Consider the following 20,444-nt stretch of genomic DNA (forward strand, 5'->3'; position numbering starts at 1 on the left):
CACGCTGGAGTTGGTGGTGAGGCACGTGGTTGGGTGTGCGAATGAGAGCACACCTGTGATTGTCACAGAGGAGGTGACCGAGGAGGGGGCGCGAAGAGGTGTATTGGTGAGGTGTGCGAGCGACGAATGTGTGCCAAAGTGTTCGGTGGTCAGGTGTGTGACCAAGGCTGTGAGTGGAATGAGTGTACCTGGGTGTGTAAGGAAAGGTACGAGGAGCATGGGCACGGCTGGATGTGTGAGCAAGGAACGGGCTGCGGGGTGTAAGCGTCCAGGTGAAGCATCGACGTTAGACGGGGTAGAGTTTAGAACGACTTATAGCCGAATCGGGCCCTCGGTGCGTGCCGGGCCTCGCTTTGAACGGCCGCGTCCAGGCTCCACTAGGCGGAGCTGGCAGCCCGATAGAAAGGGTCGTCATGGCGACCACTTTTTGGTGAGACGTGCCGGCAGGTCGAGATCGGGGCATTGGATGGCTCCACGCCGAGGTGGTGCGTGGGATCTCGGCACGGGTAAGCCCCCGTCCCTGCACCGAGTGCCGGACGCATCCAGCCGCTGGCACAAAACAACCAGCATCCATTGCTTGGCTTTACGAAGCCAGGCTTTGGACAGGAATTGGCGCACCGAGAGGCAGTAGTGAGTAGACTGGGTGATGAGGTTAGTGTTTTGGACCCAAAATTAGAGAAAAACAAAATTTGATGATTGGCAAGGGATTGGCAGTAGTGATTGGCAGATGATGGGCAGTGATTGGCAAATTTTTAATTTGTTGAAATTTGACGTGCAAAATTGATAGTGAGAGACCCCCGATGTGGTGGGATGGCAAATCCACCATCCTTCCCATGTGGGGGGCAAAGGAGCAATAGATTATGGGGTGTATGGCAGTGAAAACTAGCCCGGGTGGGTTAGGTTATATTGTAGGGATCTAGAAGAGATTGACATTAGGTGACGTTAAGTTTAGTTAGTGACTGATACCTGTAGTGGGGACGCAGGTAGTTTAGTATGGAGGATAATGACGAGGGAGCGCAATAGTTTAAAGGGACGACTGGGAAGCGCAAGTTTCAGAAGGGAGTAGTTAGCTGAGATGATGCCGTGTGTGTGAGGATTGAACAGGTGTGATTGCACAGGTGTGCAACTGGACAGGTGTGTGGAGCAGTGTATGAGTAGTGAGTGTGTGGATCAGCGCGAATGCGCTTGGGGAGAGAAGGGTGCAGGTGGCACCAGGTGTGAGGATTGAACAGGTGTGATTGAACAGGTGAGAATGGAACAGGTGTGATTGCACAGCTGTGCAACTGAACAGGTGTGTGGAGCAGTGTATGAGGGAGTAGTGGTGATTGCGTGTGGTGTTGACCAAATGGTCCAGGAAGAAAGGAGGGTGCAGGTGGCACCAGGTGTGAGGGCACAGGTGTGCAACAACAGGTGTATGTGGCTGTGTGGAATAAATGGTAGTGTGGAATATCTGGAGTATTGGAATGGATGGTCGTGGAGTGAGAATGGTGGAAATTGTGGAGTGGAGTGGATGGTGCGAAGGAGTGAATGGGGGAAGAGTGGACCCCTTTCACGAGTACCCGGGGCGGGTAGTGTAAGTGTTAGGTAGAGGGTACAGGTAAATTGTGGTTGGATATTGGCATCTGTGGTGCGGTTGCAGAATGGTGTTGTGAATGGGTGCATTAGTGTTGTGGAAATGGCTGGGCGTGTAGCCTGTTAGTGTGTGTAGTTGGTTGGGCACTCCACCACTGTGAGGATGTCGGCCAGGTGAGGCCGCAGGTGGGCTCTGGGAGCCGGTAGTTGTGAGTGGGTGCCTGAGGATCCCGGGTGTGGATCGGGCAGCCCAGTGCCAGAGAGGGCACGGAGTGGGGAGAGAGCCAGAGGGCCTTCCCCTGGTAGTTAGGTTAGGGTAAGGAGCAGGTAAGCTCGGAGGCAACTGCAGTGGTGGAGGTGTGCAGGTGGGTAGACCCACTGGGAGAGGTACACGTCGCAGCCCAGAAATTGTACGAGGGCACCGGGAGATGAATCGGGGGAGTGAGACCCCAAATTGAAGAGCACCACAGTTTGGCCAATGGGAATTGGTTTTTAGAACCCATAGTGTAAGAGGGCCAATGGTTTGGCCGGAGAAAGACCCCGGGTAGTGTAAAGTTGTGAAAGTCATTTAGGAAATAGTTAGGATTGAAGAACCTGTCGCACCATACGCAGCCACTTACCTGTGGTGATGATGATGACTCCACACCTGTGTTTTCTTTGTTCTGTGTGCAGGAAATGAGAATTGCTGTGAGGATTTGTGAGACGCATCACGACGTGGATGAGACATTGGGGTGATTCCATCTCTCCCTCCCTAGGAGGGACTGATGATGAATTGGTAATGGCAAATTATGATGTTGAGTTGGAGATGGCAAATTTTGATGAGAGTTGAAAATGGCAAATTTGATTGGTTAGGAGGGAGAGAAGACGAATTTGGTATATGGGAGGAACGGGGAAGACAGTAGGGATGTTTGTTGATTTGTAAAGTAGATGTTTATGGGTAGTGTTGTGTTGTGTGGATACAGTAAGGGGTAAGGCAGGGGCCATGTAGGTTACCTGGTGGGGGGGGGGGGCGTACGATAGGAACGTACCTGTCTCACCTGGTTCCCATGTGCCCCCAGTGTGCATCACCTTACATTGCGTGCACTTTTGCGCCCTTACCACCTTACTCACTTGTTTCTTCTTTTGTCTCCCACCTCCGAGGATCTGGCTTTGGGGTAGAGAGAGAGGAGAGAGAGGTGCTGGCTGCGCAGTTGTGGGCCTGCACTTTCGCTGTTTGCTGCCGGGATCGATACACCATATGGACCGCAATGTTTGTGGCCACCCACAATGGACCGCAGTTCGTTTGCGGCCAAGCACCACCCGGGGATGGACCTATGGGTCAACGTGGCACCTATGCCATACAGGTGAACCACTTTTAGTTAACACCAAGTGCACCACAAGAAGAGCAAGAGACACCTGCAGGGTTAGGGGTTGTCGAATTTATTTTTATTCCAATGAACAATGGTGACTGCACCGATTGGTGGTGGGGTGGTGCTTTTGATGCTGGGAAAGGGTGCTCTGCACGTTATTAAAGGCCGTCGGCCACAGAGCACTCGTGGGTTGGTGTATCGATGCTGGCAAGCGCGCTCTCTCTATGCATAACATCTGCATGTGTTCCTCCAAAGACAGGTCCTGGATCGTAGTGTAAATAGCAGCGTAGTCGTGTAAATAATGCTCCCTACCGGCTGTATGTTTAGTTTGAGAATTCTTTCCGGATTCGGTTATCCTGTGGGTGTGTTTCTGTGAGGAGAAGGGTGCAACGTCGCAGGGGGACATATTTACTCATTTGTGAATATCTGTAAAACTGTCGCACTCAGGGTAGAGTTAATAGTAGAGGGAACTACATTGCGTGCCACACTAAAGTAGGTAAAAATTTATCGGGTCGGGACGCCCCGAGGGTAGAGAAGGGTGCAATGTTGCGAATATGGAATTTGGCCTCCATATCCGCTTGTAAATATTCCCCTATTTTCTCCAATACTCCCCAACTTTCCCCGATCCCCCATTCCCTAGTCCCATTGCATGTAAATAACAATCAGTAGAGCCGACCTTCCCCTTATTCCCCCATTAAATGTCGTGCCCAGGTCCACCGCACCACACGTAGACAACTTTCGGACATCTTCCTAGTTATTCTTAATCTATGTCAGTTAAGGCCTCGTCTCCATTAATTATGACTCTTCGTTGCACCAGAATGTGATTATATGGCATCAGTAGTGAGTTTAGGACCTTTCCCATACCTCCTTCCATCTTCTTCCCCAACAATTACAACAACAACAGAGGAGATGGCGGCGGAGCGGGGGAGGATGCGTCCTCACACCGGCTCGATTAGCGCCATAGACCATGCGCTCCACGGGGTTACCACGAAGGGGCTCCTTGTCAGCTCCTCGTCAAGGGCGGAGCCTGGTAAACCCCCCGCACGCACCCAATGAGAAGCAACGTGCCGATTCCACGAGGCGGAGCTAAGGAGCCGAGGGCGTGTCACTCCCCGCCGGATATACGCGGCCCCGCGCCGGATGTGACGTCAGATGCGCCCCCAGCTTGAGACGACAAGACGCCACCTCGAGCGCTGAGAGACCTCCTGCATCTTTTGGGCCGCGCCATCCTGTCCCTGAGCACAAGGTGCACCTTGTGCTGGCCATCGAATACCCGCTTTCCTTGCCATCAATCCCCGTGTGAGTCAGTTTTTGTCCTGTTTCTCTGTGGTCTGTCGGGAATAATATAAGGTTGTGTCTAAGTGCCTGTCTTCCTATGATGTACCTCTTGTAGTTGTAATCTAACCTTCCGCCTTAATATAACCTCCTCCGGAGGTCTTGAGAACTGAACCCCTGGTGTCGTATTGTGTCATTATAACCCAGCCGGGTGTCTTCTCTTTCCTATTGAGCCAGCGTAGCGCGGCTTCGTCGACGTTCGAGTACAATCGGGTAATTTGTGCGGACACGACGGCCATTCCGCTCGGCCCACCTTAACATCAAAGTCGTGTCTGTAACAATATATTGTTACGGTATTGGCACATGCGCCTGGGTGAATGTTCCTTTGTACTTGGCGTGTCTGAGAAGCATTGTCCCGTGCGACGAATGTGAAATGCAGGGAGGGAAGAATGTGGGAAGATAATTTGACCAGTCCGGAGGACTATTTGTCTCGTGGTCGCACAGGTTCCGACAGAGGTACAAGGAACAGATGGACAAAGTTAATTGTACGAATGAGGGATCGGAATTGCGAAGGAATAACCGAGTGATGAGTATGAATGTACAAATGGACCAAATGAGAGAATAGACCGATTGTGGGGTTGAAAAAATGACCATTGGGGGTGAAGGAGGGGTTGGTAAATTGAGGTTTGGTGAAACAATTTATTGGTGGATTGAGGACAGTAAAGTGGCAATTTGGGAAACATCACACCAGGAATACACAGACTAACCTCACAATGCATTTCCCCCCAAATCTCTGGACAATGCGCAAGGGTCTACCTGCACAAACTATATAAATAACTGTTTGGGGATTCCTACGGATAGATGAATGTGTACATTTCCCAAACCATAACAATATTTTACTCAACTGTGTAGGTAGCACACAAAAGACCAAAATCCAACCTTCATACTATTAATTTAAATTCGCCCTAAACAAGGCTAAGGGCCATTAAATGTGAAGGGCTCCAGGGAAAAAGAGGAAGAGGAGAAACTGGCAAAACATTCCACTGGTCCTGAAACAAGGAAACCTCTTCACAGGACCACTGTGTAGGAGGGGGAAACTAGGCCAGATGGAAAAATACGTTTTCCTACCCCAATCGGGTGTTTTTTAGGAGACACCATCTCCGTACCGGATGGACGTTGGCTCCCGCAGGGAGCTCGTCCGCTCTTTGTCAGGTGTTGCTTCTAGTCCTGGCAAGGTGTCACAGGCACCGTCCCCACTAGCAAAGCCAGTGAAGGGTGTCGGTTTAGCCGCCAAATGGTGAAAAGCAACCTTCGTACTGTGGTATTGACCAGGTTTGTTTTTAGTTTGAGTTATTGCAAATTGTATGAGCGATATGGTGTAAACGTAATGCAAATTAGGCCGTTTCAGTGGTTTCAGAGAATGTCGAGAAACCTGTAGACACGTTCCAGCTTATTTAATGTGGTTTGTTTGCAGCCTTCTATCTGTCATTGATAAATCTTTTGTCTCAGATATAGCAAAATGTGTCCGAATATTAGTTATGGCATCGCTGCACAACTATTTCGTATTGTGATCGATGATACATGTTTACTTCCCCGTGAATGGCCAAAAAGTCGCAAATGGCAATGAATATAAATTTGGAATGACCAAAAAAAATTGTTCACCCTCTTTCTATGAACCTCTGACTGCGTTATTTGGCTCTATTGGCCGTTTCAAACCTCGGAGTGGGTTTCAAGTATCGTACCTAAAAGCAGATGCAAAATGGCTGCCGTCTTGTTCCAGATCCTGCAGGAGCTGGAATATAGCGCATCAGTGGACTGGTGGGCATTGGGGGTGCTCATGTATGAGATGATGGCTGGACAACCACCATTTGAGGCTGATAATGAAGACGACCTCTTTGAATCAATCCTACATGATGATGTGCTGTATCCAGTGTGGCTCAGCAAGGAGGCAGTTGCCATCTTAAAAGCAGTAAGTGTAAGATTTACATATATATATATATATATATATATATATATATACATCACAATCACGACACATGTACAATTACCCATCCATAATTAAGCTGCATGCCTACTAAGCCTAACTTTCAATGTACACGTACCACTCTATCCCCAATGCTTCAACGTACCTATCAAACTCTTTCACTCGGAGTGTATAGTTCCTGCATGGAATTGTCTCTCTTTTTCAGGGAGATTTTTCCACTTATTAACTAGAGGCTTCCTAGAACACCTCACCCCATACAATGTTTAGGTTTATATTTCAATTGAAATAAAGTAGTGTTTTAGTACCGTTGATACAGCGTCGTATACACCACTTAATTTAACATGTCCAAGTAATGCAATAACTGGAGGTTTTTGGAAGTGATAAGAAGGCAATTTGTGTTCTATAGTGGACAAGTATATAATTAAATTGAAATAAAATAAAGATTGTAAAGGTCGTATAAATTCAATTTTGGAAATTTGCCACCATTGACTCACTGGCTATTACACCACCCTATCTAACACATTACATTTTAGTTATTAGTTCCAGTTGTTTGTGTCCTTTATAATGTCCTTAAAAACAGTAGGTTTCCTGTTTGAAATGATTTTCAATTTTGTTTGACTGCCAGACAGGCAAACAGAATAGAAAAATCGCACCCATGTCCGAAGGAAGCTGTTCTCAGTTTGGCATTTTTAATATGAAATAGCCAAAGGCCAGTAACAAGCAAAACCCTGTAGAATTACCCTTTATAACCCCTTAAAATTCCTTTAGAACCCTTCAGAACCCTGCAGAACTACCCTTTATAACCCTTTAGAATCACCCTCTAGGACACTTTAAAATTACCCTTTAGAATTACACTTTAGAACCCATTGGAATTACACTTTAGAACCCTGCAGAATTACCTTTTGGAACCCCTTAGAATTAACCTTTAGAATTACTCTTTAGAACCCATTGGAATTACACTTTAGAACTCTGCAGAATTACCTTTTGGAACCCCTTAGAATTAACCTTTAGAAACCTTTAGAATTACCCTTTAGAATCCTTTAGAATCACCCTCTAGAGCCCTTTAGAATTACCCTTCAGAATTACCCTTTCGAACCCTTTAGAATTACCCTTTAGAACCCCTTAGAATTACTCTTTAGAACCCATTGGAATAGCCTTTTAGAACACATTAGAATTGCCCTTTAAAACCCATTAGAATGGCCCTTTAGAAACCAGCAGAATTACCCTTTGGAACCCTTCACAATTACCCTTTAGAACCCCTTAGAATTACCCTTAAAATCCTTTAGAATCACTCTCGAGAACCCTTCAGAATTACCCTTTTAAAATTACCCTTTAGAATTACACTTTAGAACCCATTGGAATTACACTTTAGAACCCTGCAGAATTACCTTTTGGAACCCCTTAGAATTAACCTTTAGAATTACTCTTTAGAACCCATTGGAATTACACTTTAGAACTCTGCAGAATTACCCTTTCGAACCCTTTAGAATTACCCTTTAGAACCCCTTAGAATTACTCTTTAGAACCCATTGGAATAGCCTTTTAGAACACATTAGAATTGCCCTTTAAAACCCATTAGAATGGCCCTTTAGAAACCAGCAGAATTACCCTTTGGAACCCTTCACAATTACCCTTTAGAACCCCTTAGAATTACCCTTAAAATCCTTTAGAATCACTCTCGAGAACCCTTCAGAATTACCCTTTTAAAATTACCCTTTAGAATTGCCCCTTAGAACCCTTTAGAATTACTCTTTAGAACCCATTGGAATTACCCTTTAGAACCCATTAGAATTGCCATTTACAACCCTTTAGAATGACCCTTTAGAACCCTTTAGAACCCTATATAATCACCCTTTAGAACCCTTTATAATGACCCTTTAGAACCCTTTAGAATCACCCTCTAGGACACTTTAAAATTACCCTTTAGAATTACTCTTTAGAACCCATTGGAATTACACTTTAGAACCCTGCAGAATTACCTTTTGGAACCCCTTAGAATTAACCTTTAGAAACCTTTAGAATTACCCTTTAGAATCCTTTAGAATCACCCTCTAGAACCCTTTAGAATTACCCTTCAGAATTACCCTTTCGAACCCTTTAGAATTACCCTTTAGAACCCCTTAGAATTACTCTTTAGAACCCATTGGAATAGCCTTTTAGAACACATTAGAATTGCCCTTTAAAACCCATTAGAATGGCCCTTTAGAAACCAGCAGAATTACCCTTTGGAACCCTTTAGAATTACCCTTTAGAACCCCTTAGAATTACCCTTAAAATCCTTTAGAATCACTCTCGAGAACCCTTCAGAATTACCCTTTTAAAATTACCCTTTAGAATTACCCCTTAGAACCCTTTAGAATTACTCTTTAGAACCCATTGGAATTACCCTTTAGAACCCATTAGAATTGCCATTTACAACCCTTTAGAATGACCCTTTAGAACCCTTTAGAACCCTATATAATCACCCTTTAGAACCCTATATAATCACCCTTTAGAACCCTTTATAATGACCCTTTATAATTACCCTTTATAATTGCCCTTTAAAATCACCCTTTAGAATTACCGTCTGGAACCCTTTAGAACCCATTAGAATTACCCTGGACCTTCTATAATTTCACTTTAAATCCCTTTAGAATTAAACATGGTGGGTTAGAAAGGTTGTTGTACATTTTTGATGGATGGATGGATGGACGGAAGGACATAGCTGAATGTTGAAGCAGCTTCACCACCTATACATTATCTCACTCTTCTCTGCACATGTGCATTTGGGACAAATTCAGAGCCAATGTTGTGCTGAACGGCAGGTTGCTTTTTGCTTCATGTTCCGTTTTTTTTTGGGGGGTTTTTTTTGTATACAGAATCTAGGCTCGTGTAAGACCTAAAACATTGAACATGAAAACATGCACAGACACATACAACATACAAGGAAGGGAGCGGGAGACAAGAAGGGGAGAGAGAGGAAAGCACACAAGCACAACAGAAGAGAACAGCGACGTCGGTAGATTTGTGGAAGGGGGAGGGCTGGGGGAGGAGGAGTACACGGTATAAAACAAATGAACACTACCAGGAATTTCAGGAAAGAAGTTGGGGATTGAAAGAGCTGGATTTGGGGTGGTTTATTTTGCCAAGTAACAAACGGACTCTCCTCAGGCGAGGGTAACTAGCAGTAGGGGAGGTGGGCAGATTAAAGTAATTAAGGGAAGCAATAGGGGATTAATGAATTTTGAAGGATTGAGGCCTTTCTGGCCATCAGCCCTATCGCCCGGACCAGCCTACCACTCGGAGATGCTGGCATCGTGATTTTAGTAGCCGATTGTGGAGCTGGGCTCATGCCAACTCACTTTTGTGTGCCCTATGAAAAACGCATGTTATGACCGCAATAATGCTTGGACCCGTTCAACGTTCGGGCAGCTCATGGGGGACATCAATCCGCAGTGGGTCTTCAAAATGAATCTAACGGATTAACCAAGCCTGCCTCCTCTCCCCAACAAGTTAGTCTTACACAACGAATGCTGGGTCATCCCTCTTTGCCGACATGTGGTCCTCGATTTTCGTGCGCCAAAATCCACGAGACCGTGGGAAAATTAACCCCTTCTTGCCCTTCTCCAGATCAACTGATATCTGGCACAGCCCATCCCAAGGGATAGCTCCCCACTTCCCCACCTTGCCAACCTTATCTTAATCTCTGCCACATTTTTCCGAAGAGTCCTTATTTTCCCCGGCTCGATCTCCACACCTATGTTACGTTTTGCCTCATTGGCGCATGGGTGAATCAACCTGTGGACCTTGGTTTTTGCTCTTGCTGGTCTTATCTCCCCGGCAAATGTACACACGCACAGGCATCGATCTTAGTCGTGGAAAGCACTCTTCGTGGTGTATTCTAGCCTTTGCAGGCCGTCATCCACATGCATTTTAAAGTAATCCATACCCCCATAGACCTTGGTTGTAAAACTAGTCGTTTATTTTTTAACGTTGTCCAGCTGGTGTCACCTTTCCCAGGGCCTCCGCTCACACACGGCGCAGCCCGTTATTATATGGGCCTGAGACGTTGCAGCCATTTTGTTTTTTAAGTTGAGCCTCGCGAGCTTTCTTTGTGCTTGCTTAACCTGGGTAGTTTTTACTTTGTCCCAGGCCATGTTTTGGCTCAAACTGGTTAGCTGGGACTCATCTTTTAGTTTGGCCTTGAGCTCAACCTGGGTAGTTTTTACTTTGTCCCAGGCCATGTTTTGGCTCAAACTGGTTACCTGGGACTCATCTTTTAGTTTGGCCTTGAGCTCAGCCTGGGTAGTTTTTACTTTGTCCCAGGCCATGTTTTGGCTCAAACTGGTTAGCTGGGACTCATCTTTTAGTTTGGCCTTGAGCTCAACCTGGGTAGTTTTTACTTTGTCCCAGGCCATGTTTTGGCTCAAACTGGTTACCTGGAACTCATCTTTTAGTTTGGCCTTGAGCTCAGCTTGGATAGTTTTTACTTTGTCCCAGGCCATGTTTTGGCTCAAACTGGTTACCTGGTACTCATCTTTTAGTTTGGCCTTGAGCTTAACCTGGGTAGTTTTTACTTTGTCCCAGGCCATGTTTTGGCTCAAACTGGTTAGCTGGGACTCATCTTTTAGTTTGGCCTTGAGCTCAACCTGGGTAGTTTTTACTTTGTCCCAGGCCATGTTTTGGCTCAAACTGGTTAGCTGGGACTCATCTTTTAGTTTGGCCTTGAGCTCAACCTGGGTAGTTTTTACTTTGTCCCAGGCCATGTTTTGGCTCAAACTGGTTACCTGGGACTCATCTTTTAGTTTGGCCTTGAGCTCAGCCTGGGTAGTTTTTACTTTGTCCCAGGCCATGTTTTGGCTCAAACTGGTTAGCTGGGACTCATCTTTTAGTTTGGCCTTGAGCTCAACCTGGGTAGTTTTTACTTTGTCCCAGGCCATGTTTTGGCTCAAACTGGTTACCTGGAACTCATCTTTTAGTTTGGCCTTGAGCTCAGCTTGGATAGTTTTTACTTTGTCCCAGGCCATGTTTTGGCTCAAACTGGTTACCTGGTACTCATCTTTTAGTTTGGCCTTGAGCTTAACCTGGGTAGTTTTTACTTTGTCCCAGGCCATGTTTTGGCTCAAACTGGTTAGCTGGGACTCATCTTTTAGTTTGGCCTTGAGCTTAACCTGGGTAGTTTTTACTTTGTCCCAGGCCATGTTTTGGCTCAAACTGGTTACCTGGGACTCATCTTTTAGTTTGGCCTTGAGCTCAACCTGGGTAGTTTTTACTTTGTTCCAGGCCATGTTTTGGCTCAAACTGGTTAGCTGGGACTCATCTTTTAGTTTGGCCTTGAGCTCAACCTGGGTAGTTTTTACTTTGTCCCAGGCCATGTTTTGGCTCAAACTGGTTACCTGGGACTCATCTTTTAGTTTGGCCTTGAGCTCAGCCTGGGTAGTTTTTACTTTGTCCCAGGCCATGTTTTGGCTCAAACTGGTTAGCTGGGACTCATCTTTTAGTTTGGCCTTGAGCTCAACCTGGGTAGTTTTTACTTTGTCCCAGGCCATGTTTTGGCTCAAACTGGTTACCTGGAACTCATCTTTTAGTTTGGCCTTGAGCTCAGCTTGGATAGTTTTTACTTTGTCCCAGGCCATGTTTTGGCTCAAACTGGTTACCTGGTACTCATCTTTTAGTTTGGCCTTGAGCTTAACCTGGGTAGTTTTTACTTTGTCCCAGGCCATGTTTTGGCTCAAACTGGTTAGCTGGGACTCATCTTTTAGTTTGGCCTTGAGCTCAACCTGGGTAGTTTTTACTTTGTCCCAGGCCATGTTTTGGCTCAAACTGGTTAGCTGGTACTCATCTTTTATTTTGGCCTTGAGCTCAGCTTGGGTAGTTTTTACTTTGTCCCAGGCCATGTTTTGGCTCAAACTGGTTACCTGGGACTCATCTTTTAGTTTGGCCTTGAGCTCAGCCTGGGTAGTTTTTACTTTGTCACAGGCCATGTTTTGGCTCAAACTGGTTACCTGGGACTCATCTTTTAGTTTGGCCTTGAGCTCAGCCTGGGTAGTTTTTACTTTGTCCCAGGCCATGTTTTGGCTCAAACTGGTTAGCTGGGACTCATCTTTTAGTTTGGCCTTGAGCTCAGCTTGGGTAGTTTTTACTTTGTCCCAGGCCATGTTTTGGCTCAAACTGGTTACCTGGGACTCATCTTTTAGTTTGGCCTTGATCTCAGCCTGGGTAGTTTTTACTTTGTCCCAGGCCATGTTTTGGCTCAAACTGGTTACCTGGGACTCATCTTTTAGTTTGGCCTTGAGCTCGACCTGGGTAGTTTTTACTTTGTCCCAGGCCATGTTTTGGCTCAAACTGGTTAGCTGGGACTCATCTTTTAGTTTGGCCTTGAGCTCGACCTGGGTAGTTTTTACTTTGTCCTAGGCCATGTTTTGGCTCAAACTGGTTAGCTGGGACTCCTCTTTTAGTTTGGCCTTGAGCTCAGCTTGGGTAGTTTTTACTTTGTCCCAGGCCATGTTTTGGCTCAAACTGGTTAGCTGGGACTCTTCTTTTAGTTTGGCCTTGATCTCAGCTTGGGTAGTTTTTACTTTGTCCCAGGCCATGTTTTGGCTCAAACTGGTTAGCTGGGACTCATCTTTTAGTTTGGCCTTGAGCTCGACCTGGGTAGTTTTTACTTTGTCCTAGGCCATGTTTTGGCTCAAACTGGTTACCTGGAACTCATCTTTTAGTTTGGCCTTGAGCTCAGCTTGGATAGTTTTTACTTTGTCCCAGGCCATGTTTTGGCTCAAACTGGTTCGCTGGGACTCGTCTTTTAGTTTGGCCTTGAGCTCAACCTGGGTAGTTTTTACTTTGTCCCAGGCCATGTTTTGGCTCAAACTGGTTACCTGGTACTCATCTTTTAGTTTGGCCTTGAGCTTAACCTGGGTAGTTTTTACTTTGTCCCAGGCCATTTTTTGGCTCAAACTGGTTAGCCGGGACTCATCTTTTAGTTTGGCCTTGAGCTCGACCTGGGTAGTTTTTACTTTGTTCCAGGCCATGTTTTGGCTCAAACTGGTTACCTGGGACTCATCTTTTAGTTTGGCCTTGAGCTCGACCTGGGTAGTTTTTACTTTGTCCCAGGCCATGTTTTGGCTCAAACTGGTTAGCTGGGACTCATCTTTTAGTTTGGCCTTGAGCTCGACCTGGGTAGTTTTTACTTCGTCCCAGGCCATGTTTTGGCTCAAACTGGTTACCTGGGACTCTTCTTTTAGTTTGGCCTTGAGCTCAACCTGGGTAGTTTTTACTTCGTCCCAGGCCATGTTTTGGCTCAAACTGGTTAGCTTGGACTCATCTTTTAGTTTGGCCTTGAGCTCGACCTGGGTAGTTTTTACTTTGTCCCAGGCCATGTTTTGGCTCAAACTGGTTACCTGGTACTCATCTTTTAGTTTGGCCTTGAGCTTAACCTGGGTAGTTTTTACTTTGTCCCAGGCCATGTTTTGGCTCAAACTGGTTACCTGGGACTCATCTTTTAGTTTGGCCTTGAGCTCGACCTGGGTAGTTTTTACTTTGTCCCAGGCCATGTTTTGGCTCAAACTGGTTAGCTGGGACTCATCTTTTAGTTTGGCCTTGAGCTCGACCTGGGTAGTTTTTACTTTGTCCCAGGCCATGTTTTGGCTCAAACTGGTTAGCTGGGACTCATCTTTTAGTTTGGCCTTGAGCTCAACCTGGGTAGTTTTTACTTCGTCCCAGGCCATGTTTTGGCTCAAACTGGTTAGCTTGGACTCATCTTTTAGTTTGGCCTTGAGCTCGACCTGGGTAGTTTTTACTTTGTCCCAGGCCATGTTTTGGCTCAAACTGGTTACCTGGTACTCATCTTTTAGTTTGGCCTTGAGCTTAACCTGGGTAGTTTTTACTTTGTCCCAGGCCATGTTTTGGCTCAAACTGGTTACCTGGGACTCATCTTTTAGTTTGGCCTTGAGCTCGACCTGGGTAGTTTTTACTTTGTCCCAGGCCATGTTTTGGCTCAAACTGGTTAGCTGGGACTCATCTTTTAGTTTGGCCTTGAGCTCAGCCTGGGTAGTTTTTACTTTGTTCCAGGCCATGTTTTGGCTCAAACTGGTTAGCCGGGACTCATCTTTTAGTTTGGCCTTGAGCTCGACCTGGGTAGTTTTTACTTCGTCCCAGGCCATGTTTTGGCTCGAACTGGTTAGCTGGGACTCATCTTTTAGTTTGGCCTTGAGCTCGACCTGGGTAGTTTTTACTTCGTCCCAGGCCATGTTTTGGCTCAAACTGGTTACCTGGGACTCTTCTTTTAGTTTGGCCTTGAGCTCAACCTGGGTAGTTTTTACTTCGTCCCAGGCCATGTTTTGGCTCAAACTGGTTAGCTTGGACTCATCTTTTAGTTTGGCCTTGAGCTCGACCTGGGTAGTTTTTACTTTGTCACAGGCCATGTTTTGGCTCAAACTGGTTACCTGGTACTCATCTTTTAGTTTGGCCTTGAGCTTAACCTGGGTAGTTTTTACTTTGTCCCAGGCCATGTTTTGGCTCAAACTGGTTACCTGGGACTCATCTTTTAGTTTGGCCTTGAGCTCGACCTGGGTAGTTTTTACTTTGTCCCAGGCCATGTTTTGGCTCAAACTGGTTACCTGGGACTCATCTTTTAGTTTGGCCTTGAGCTCGACCTGGGTAGTTTTTACTTTGTCCCAGGCCATGTTTTGGCTCAAACTGGTTCGCTGGGACTCGTCTTTTAGTTTGGCCTTGAGCTCGACCTGGGTAGTTTTTACTTTGTCCCGGGCCATGTTTTGGCTCAAACTGGTTAGCTGGGACTCATCTTTTCGTTTGGCCTTGAGCTCAGCTTGGGTAGTTTTTACTTCGTCCCAGGCCATGTTTTGGCTCAAACTGGTTACCTGGGACTCATCTTTTAGTTTGGCCTTGAGCTCGACCTGGGTAGTTTTTACTTTGTCCCAGGCCATGTTTTGGCTCAAACTGGTTAGCCGGGACTCATCTTTTAGTTTGGCCTTGAGCTCAGCTTCGGTAGTTTTTACTTTGTCCCAGGCCATGTTTTGGCTCAAACTGGTTACCTGGGACTCATCTTTTAGTTTGGCCTTGAGCTCGACCTGGGTAGTTTTTACTTTGTCCCAGGCCATGTTTTGGCTCAAACTGGTTACCTGGGACTCATCTTTTAGTTTGGCCTTGAGCTCGACCTGGGTAGTTTTTACTTTGTCCCAGGCCATGTTTTGGCTCAAACTGGTTAGCCGGGACTCATCTTTTAGTTTGGCCTTGAGCTCAGCCTGGGTAGTTTTTACTTTGTCCCAGGCCATGTTTTGGCTCAAACTGGTTACCTGGGACTCATCTTTTAGTTTGGCCTTGAGCTCGACCTGGGTAGTTTTTACTTTGTCCCAGGCCATGTTTTGGCTCAGACTGGTTAGCCGGGACTCATCTTTTAATTTGGCCTTGAGCTCAGCTTGGGTAGTTTTTACTTTGTCCCAGGCCATGTTTTGGCTCAAACTGGTTACCTGGGACTCATCTTTTAGTTTGGCCTTGAGCTCGACCTGGGTAGTTTTTACTTTGTCCCAGGCCTTGTTTTGGCTCAGACTGGTTACCTGGGACTCATCTTTTAGTTTGGCCTTGAGCTCAGCCTGGGTAGTTTTTACTTTGTCCCAGGCCATGTTTTGGCTCAAACTGGTTACCTGGGACTCTTCTTTTAGTTTGGCCTTGAGCTTAACCTGGGTAGTTTTTACTTTGTCCCAGGCCATGTTTTGGCTCAAACTGGTTACCTGGGACTCATCTTTTAGTTTGGCCTTGAGCTCGACCTGGGTAGTTTTTACTTTGTCCCAGGCCATGTTTTGGCTCAGACTGGTTAGCTGGGACTCATCTTTTAGTTTGGCCTTGAGCTCAGCTTGGGTAGTTTTTACTTCGTCCCAGGCCATGTTTTGGCTCAAACTGGTTACCTGGGACTCATCTTTTAGTTTGGCCTTGATCTCAGCCTGGGTAGTTTTTACTTTGTCCCAGGCCATGTTTTGGCTCAAACTGGTTAGCTGGGACTCATCTTTTAGTTTGGCCTTGAGCTCAGCTTGGGTAGTTTTTACTTCGTCCCAGGCCATGTTTTGGCTCAAACTGGTTAACTGGGACTCATCTTTTAGTTTGGCCTTGAGCTCGACCTGGGTAGTTTTTACTTTGTCCCAGGCCATGTTTTGGCTCAAACTGGTTCGCTGGGACTCGTCTTTTAGTTTGGCCTTGAGCTCGACCTGGGTAGTTTTTACTTTGTCCCAGGCCATGTTTTGGCTCAAACTGGTTACCTGGGACTCATCTTTTAGTTTGGCCTTGAGCTCGACCTGGGTAGTTTTTACTTTGTTCCAGGCCATGTTTTGGCTCAAACTGGTTAGCTGGGACTCATCTTTTAGTTTGGCCTTGAGCTCGACCTGGGTAGTTTTTACTTTGTCCCGGGCCATGTTTTGGCTCAAACTGGTTAGCTGGGACTCATCTTTTCGTTTGGCCTTGAGCTCAACCTGGGTAGTTTTTACTTTGTCGCAGGCCATGTTTTGGCTCAAACTGGTTACCTGGTACTCATCTTTTAGTTTGGCCTTGAGCTTAACCTGGGTAGTTTTTACTTTGTCCCGGGCCATGTTTTGGCTCAAACTGGTTACCTGGGACTCATCTTTTAGTTTGGCCTTGAGCTCAACCTGGGTAGTTTTTACTTTGTCCCGGGCCATGTTTTGGCTCAAACTGGTTACCTGGGACTCATCTTTTAGTTTGGCCTTGAGCTCGACCTGGGTAGTTTTTACTTTGTCGCAGGCCATGTTTTGGCTCAAACTGGTTACCTGGGACTCATCTTTTAGTTTGGCCTTGAGCTCAGCCTGGGTAGTTTTTACTTTGTTCCAGGCCATGTTTTGGCTCAAACTGGTTCGCTGGGACTCATCTTTTAGTTTGGCCTTGAGATCAGCTTGGGTAGTTTTTACTTTGTTCCAGGCCATGTTTTGGCTCAAACTGGTTAGCTGGGACTCATCTTTTAGTTTGGCCTTGAGCTCGACCTGGGTAGTTTTTACTTTGTTCCAGGCCATGTTTTGGCTCAAACTGGTTAGCTGGGACTCATCTTTTAGTTTGGCCTTGAGCTCAACCTGGGTAGTTTTTACTTTGTCCCGGGCCATGTTTTGGCTCAAACTGGTTACCTGGGACTCATCTTTTAGTTTGGCCTTGAGCTCGACCTGGGTAGTTTTTACTTTGTCGCAGGCCATGTTTTGGCTCAAACTGGTTACCTGGGACTCATCTTTTAGTTTGGCCTTGAGCTCGACCTGGGTAGTTTTTACTTTGTTCCAGGCCATGTTTTGGCTCAAACTGGTTACCTGGGACTCATCTTTTAGTTTGGCCTTGAGCTCAGCTTGGGTAGTTTTTACTTTGTTCCAGGCCATGTTTTGGCTCAAACTGGTTAGCTGGGACTCATCTTTTAGTTTGGCCTTGAGCTTAACCTGGGTAGTTTTTACTTTGTCCGAGGCCATGTTTTGGCTCAAACTGGTTAGCTGGGACTCATCTTTTAGTTTGGCCTTGAGCTTAACCTGGGTAGTTTTTACTTTGTCCGAGGCCATGTTTTGGCTCAAACTGGTTAGCTGGGACTCATCTTTTAGTTTGGACTTGAGCTCGACCTGGGTAGTTTTTACTTTGTCCCAGGCCATGTTTTGGCTCAAACTGGTTAGCTGGGACTCATCTTTTAGTTTGGCCTTGAGCTCAGCCTGGGTAGTTTTTACTTTGTTCCAGGCCATGTTTTGGCTCAAACTGGTTCGCTGGGACTCATCTTTTAGTTTGGCCTTGAGATCAGCTTGGGTAGTTTTTACTTTGTTCCAGGCCATGTTTTGGCTCAAACTGGTTAGCTGGGACTCATCTTTTAGTTTGGCCTTGAGCTCGACCTGGGTAGTTTTTACTTTGTTCCAGGCCATGTTTTGGCTCAAACTGGTTAGCTGGGACTCATCTTTTAGTTTGGCCTTGAGCTCGACCTGGGTAGTTTTTACTTTGTTCCAGGCCATGTTTTGGCTCAAACTGGTTAGCTGGGACTCATCTTTTAGTTTGGCCTTGAGCTCGACCTGGGTAGTTTTTACTTTGTTCCAGGCCATGTTTTGGCTCAAACTGGTTAGCTGGGACTCATCTTTTAGTTTGGCCTTGAGCTCGACCTGGGTAGTTTTTACTTTGTTCCAGGCCATGTTTTGGCTCAAACTGGTTAGCTGGGACTCATCTTTTAGTTTGGCCTTGAGCTCAGCTTGGGTAGTTTTTACTTTGTCCCAGGCCATGTTTTGGCTCAGACTGGTTAGCCGGGACTCATCTTTTAGTTTGGCCTTGAGCTCAGCCTGGGTAGTTTTTACTTTGTCGCAGGCCATGTTTTGGCTCAAACTGGTTCGCTGGGACTCGTCTTTTAGTTTGGCCTTGAGCTCGACCTGGGTAGTTTTTACTTTGTCCCAGGCCATGTTTTGGCTCAGACTGGTTAGCCGGGACTCATCTTTTAGTTTGGCCTTGAGCTCAGCTTGGGTAGTTTTTACTTCGTCCCAGGCCATGTTTTGGCTCAGACTGGTTAGCCGGGACTCATCTTTTAGTTAGGCCTTGAGCTCAGCCTGGGTAGTTTTTCCCAAACTCAGGTCAGCTTTAAGCTCAGCCTGACCAATTTATATTTTACCCATCCCACTACTATATCCCAATGGCCAGCTGGAGATTCATCCTATTTAGTTTACATTGTAGCTTGCACCAGTGCCATAGATAGTTGTATATGTGGCAATACTTGCATCCTGTCTGCCGGTGGATGAAGGGATACAGAATTGTTGGAAAGGTGGGGCGAAGATGAAGTGTCGTTGTACAATCCATTCCGCCCTCTTCTGGTACGCACAATGTGTCTCAGCTCGTGGTGATGTCTTCACATCTGCTATTGTTTTAGAGTTTCCTTTTAGGGTTTTTTTTCCTTTTTGATGCCATATGTCACGTGGTTTGGCAGCCACATTAGCTTGAAAGCCGATATTTCAACAACCCCCTTCTCCGAAACCGCTTCACCGATCGATTTGAAACTTGTCATGTCTGGTAAAAATGTGATACTTGAGACCAGCTGAAGGGATTTAAATCAAACTTGTTCCTGATAAAGTTGTAAAGTGAAAAATGAATAATAGTTACATCTAGTAATTTGGTTTTGGAAATACATCCATTTCACTTTAAGCACACTATATCAGTCTTTAAAGAGCTGAAAGGGGTTGAATCATTATTACCCTCGCCTCAGGAGAGGGTATTGCATTGACTCCGCCTGTCTGTCTGTTTGTCTGTCTGTCAGCACAGAATAAATATGATTTTCTATGCAACCGTTGCTCTGATTGACAGGAAATTTTCACCATAGTTGCATCTCCTCCTGTATAATTTTTAAAATAATTATGACGTCATAGGTCACATGGTATGGGCGCCATCTTGGAAAAACCGAAAAACTTTCCACCTCTATATCTCCGAAAGCGCTGCATGGAAAAAAAATTGAGAAATGGCTCATTGTAAAGAACTCTCCATTGGGAATAACACACAGTTGTGGCCAAAAATATTGGCACCCTTGCACTTTTTAAAAATAACTCACAATTCTCTCTAAAAAAATAAGTTTAAATTGACAAAAGTATTTGGTCTCCACTATTCTTTATTTCACTGTTATTATTACAGAACCTTTGTTTTTTATTAGGAACTTAATATATCCTTTGAAATCAGAAATTAAAAAGAAATGGCATTGACAAATTTATTGACACCGTAGACTTAATATTTGGTGGCACAGCCTATGGACAAAATAACTGCAGTCAAGCGCTTCCTATAGCCATGAATGAGCTTCCTCCACCTCTCTACTGGCAGTTTGGCCCACTCTTCTTGTGCAAACTGCTCCAGTTCTCCCAGATTTTAAGGGTACCTTCTCCCAACTGCTGTTTTCAGATCTCCCCACAGGTGTTCAATGGGATTTAGATCTGGACTCATTGCTGCCACTTCAGAACAGTCCAGCGTTTTATCTTGAACCATTCCTGGGTGCTTTTTAAAGTATGTTTGGGGTCATTGTCCTGCTGCACGACCCATGACCTTCGACGGAGACCCAACTTTCTGACACTGGGTTGAACATTGTGCTCCAAAATGCCTTGGTAATCTCCTGATTTCATGACGCCATGCACACATTCAAGGCACCCAATACAAAAGACAACACAACAACCCCAAAACATCACTGAACCCCCTCCATGTTTGAATGTAGGGTATGTGGTCTTTTCTTTGAAGGCTTCATTTTGTTTTGTGTAAATATAGAGATGATGTGCTTTACCAAAAACCTCTAATTT

The 20,444-nt window shown here is 45.7% G+C and overlaps 1 protein-coding gene across 1 annotated transcript in view; it reads left to right on the plus strand.

The window, feature by feature from the left end:
* The window catches only part of LOC137428270 (protein kinase C epsilon type-like), a 391,842-nt gene that overhangs the window by 327,204 nt on the left and 44,194 nt on the right, over positions 1–20,444 (plus strand). Inside the window, exon 14 of the mRNA XM_078779348.1 lies at positions 5,977–6,165. Coding sequence (XP_078635474.1) covers positions 5,977–6,165 — 189 coding nt within the window. The remainder of the gene's footprint in view (positions 1–5,976; positions 6,166–20,444) is intronic.

Source organism: Myxine glutinosa, chromosome 5, assembly GCF_964187855.1.
Source record: "Myxine glutinosa chromosome 5, kmMyxGlut1.1, whole genome shotgun sequence".
In the NCBI taxonomy this organism is placed as follows: domain Eukaryota; kingdom Metazoa; phylum Chordata; class Myxini; order Myxiniformes; family Myxinidae; genus Myxine; species Myxine glutinosa.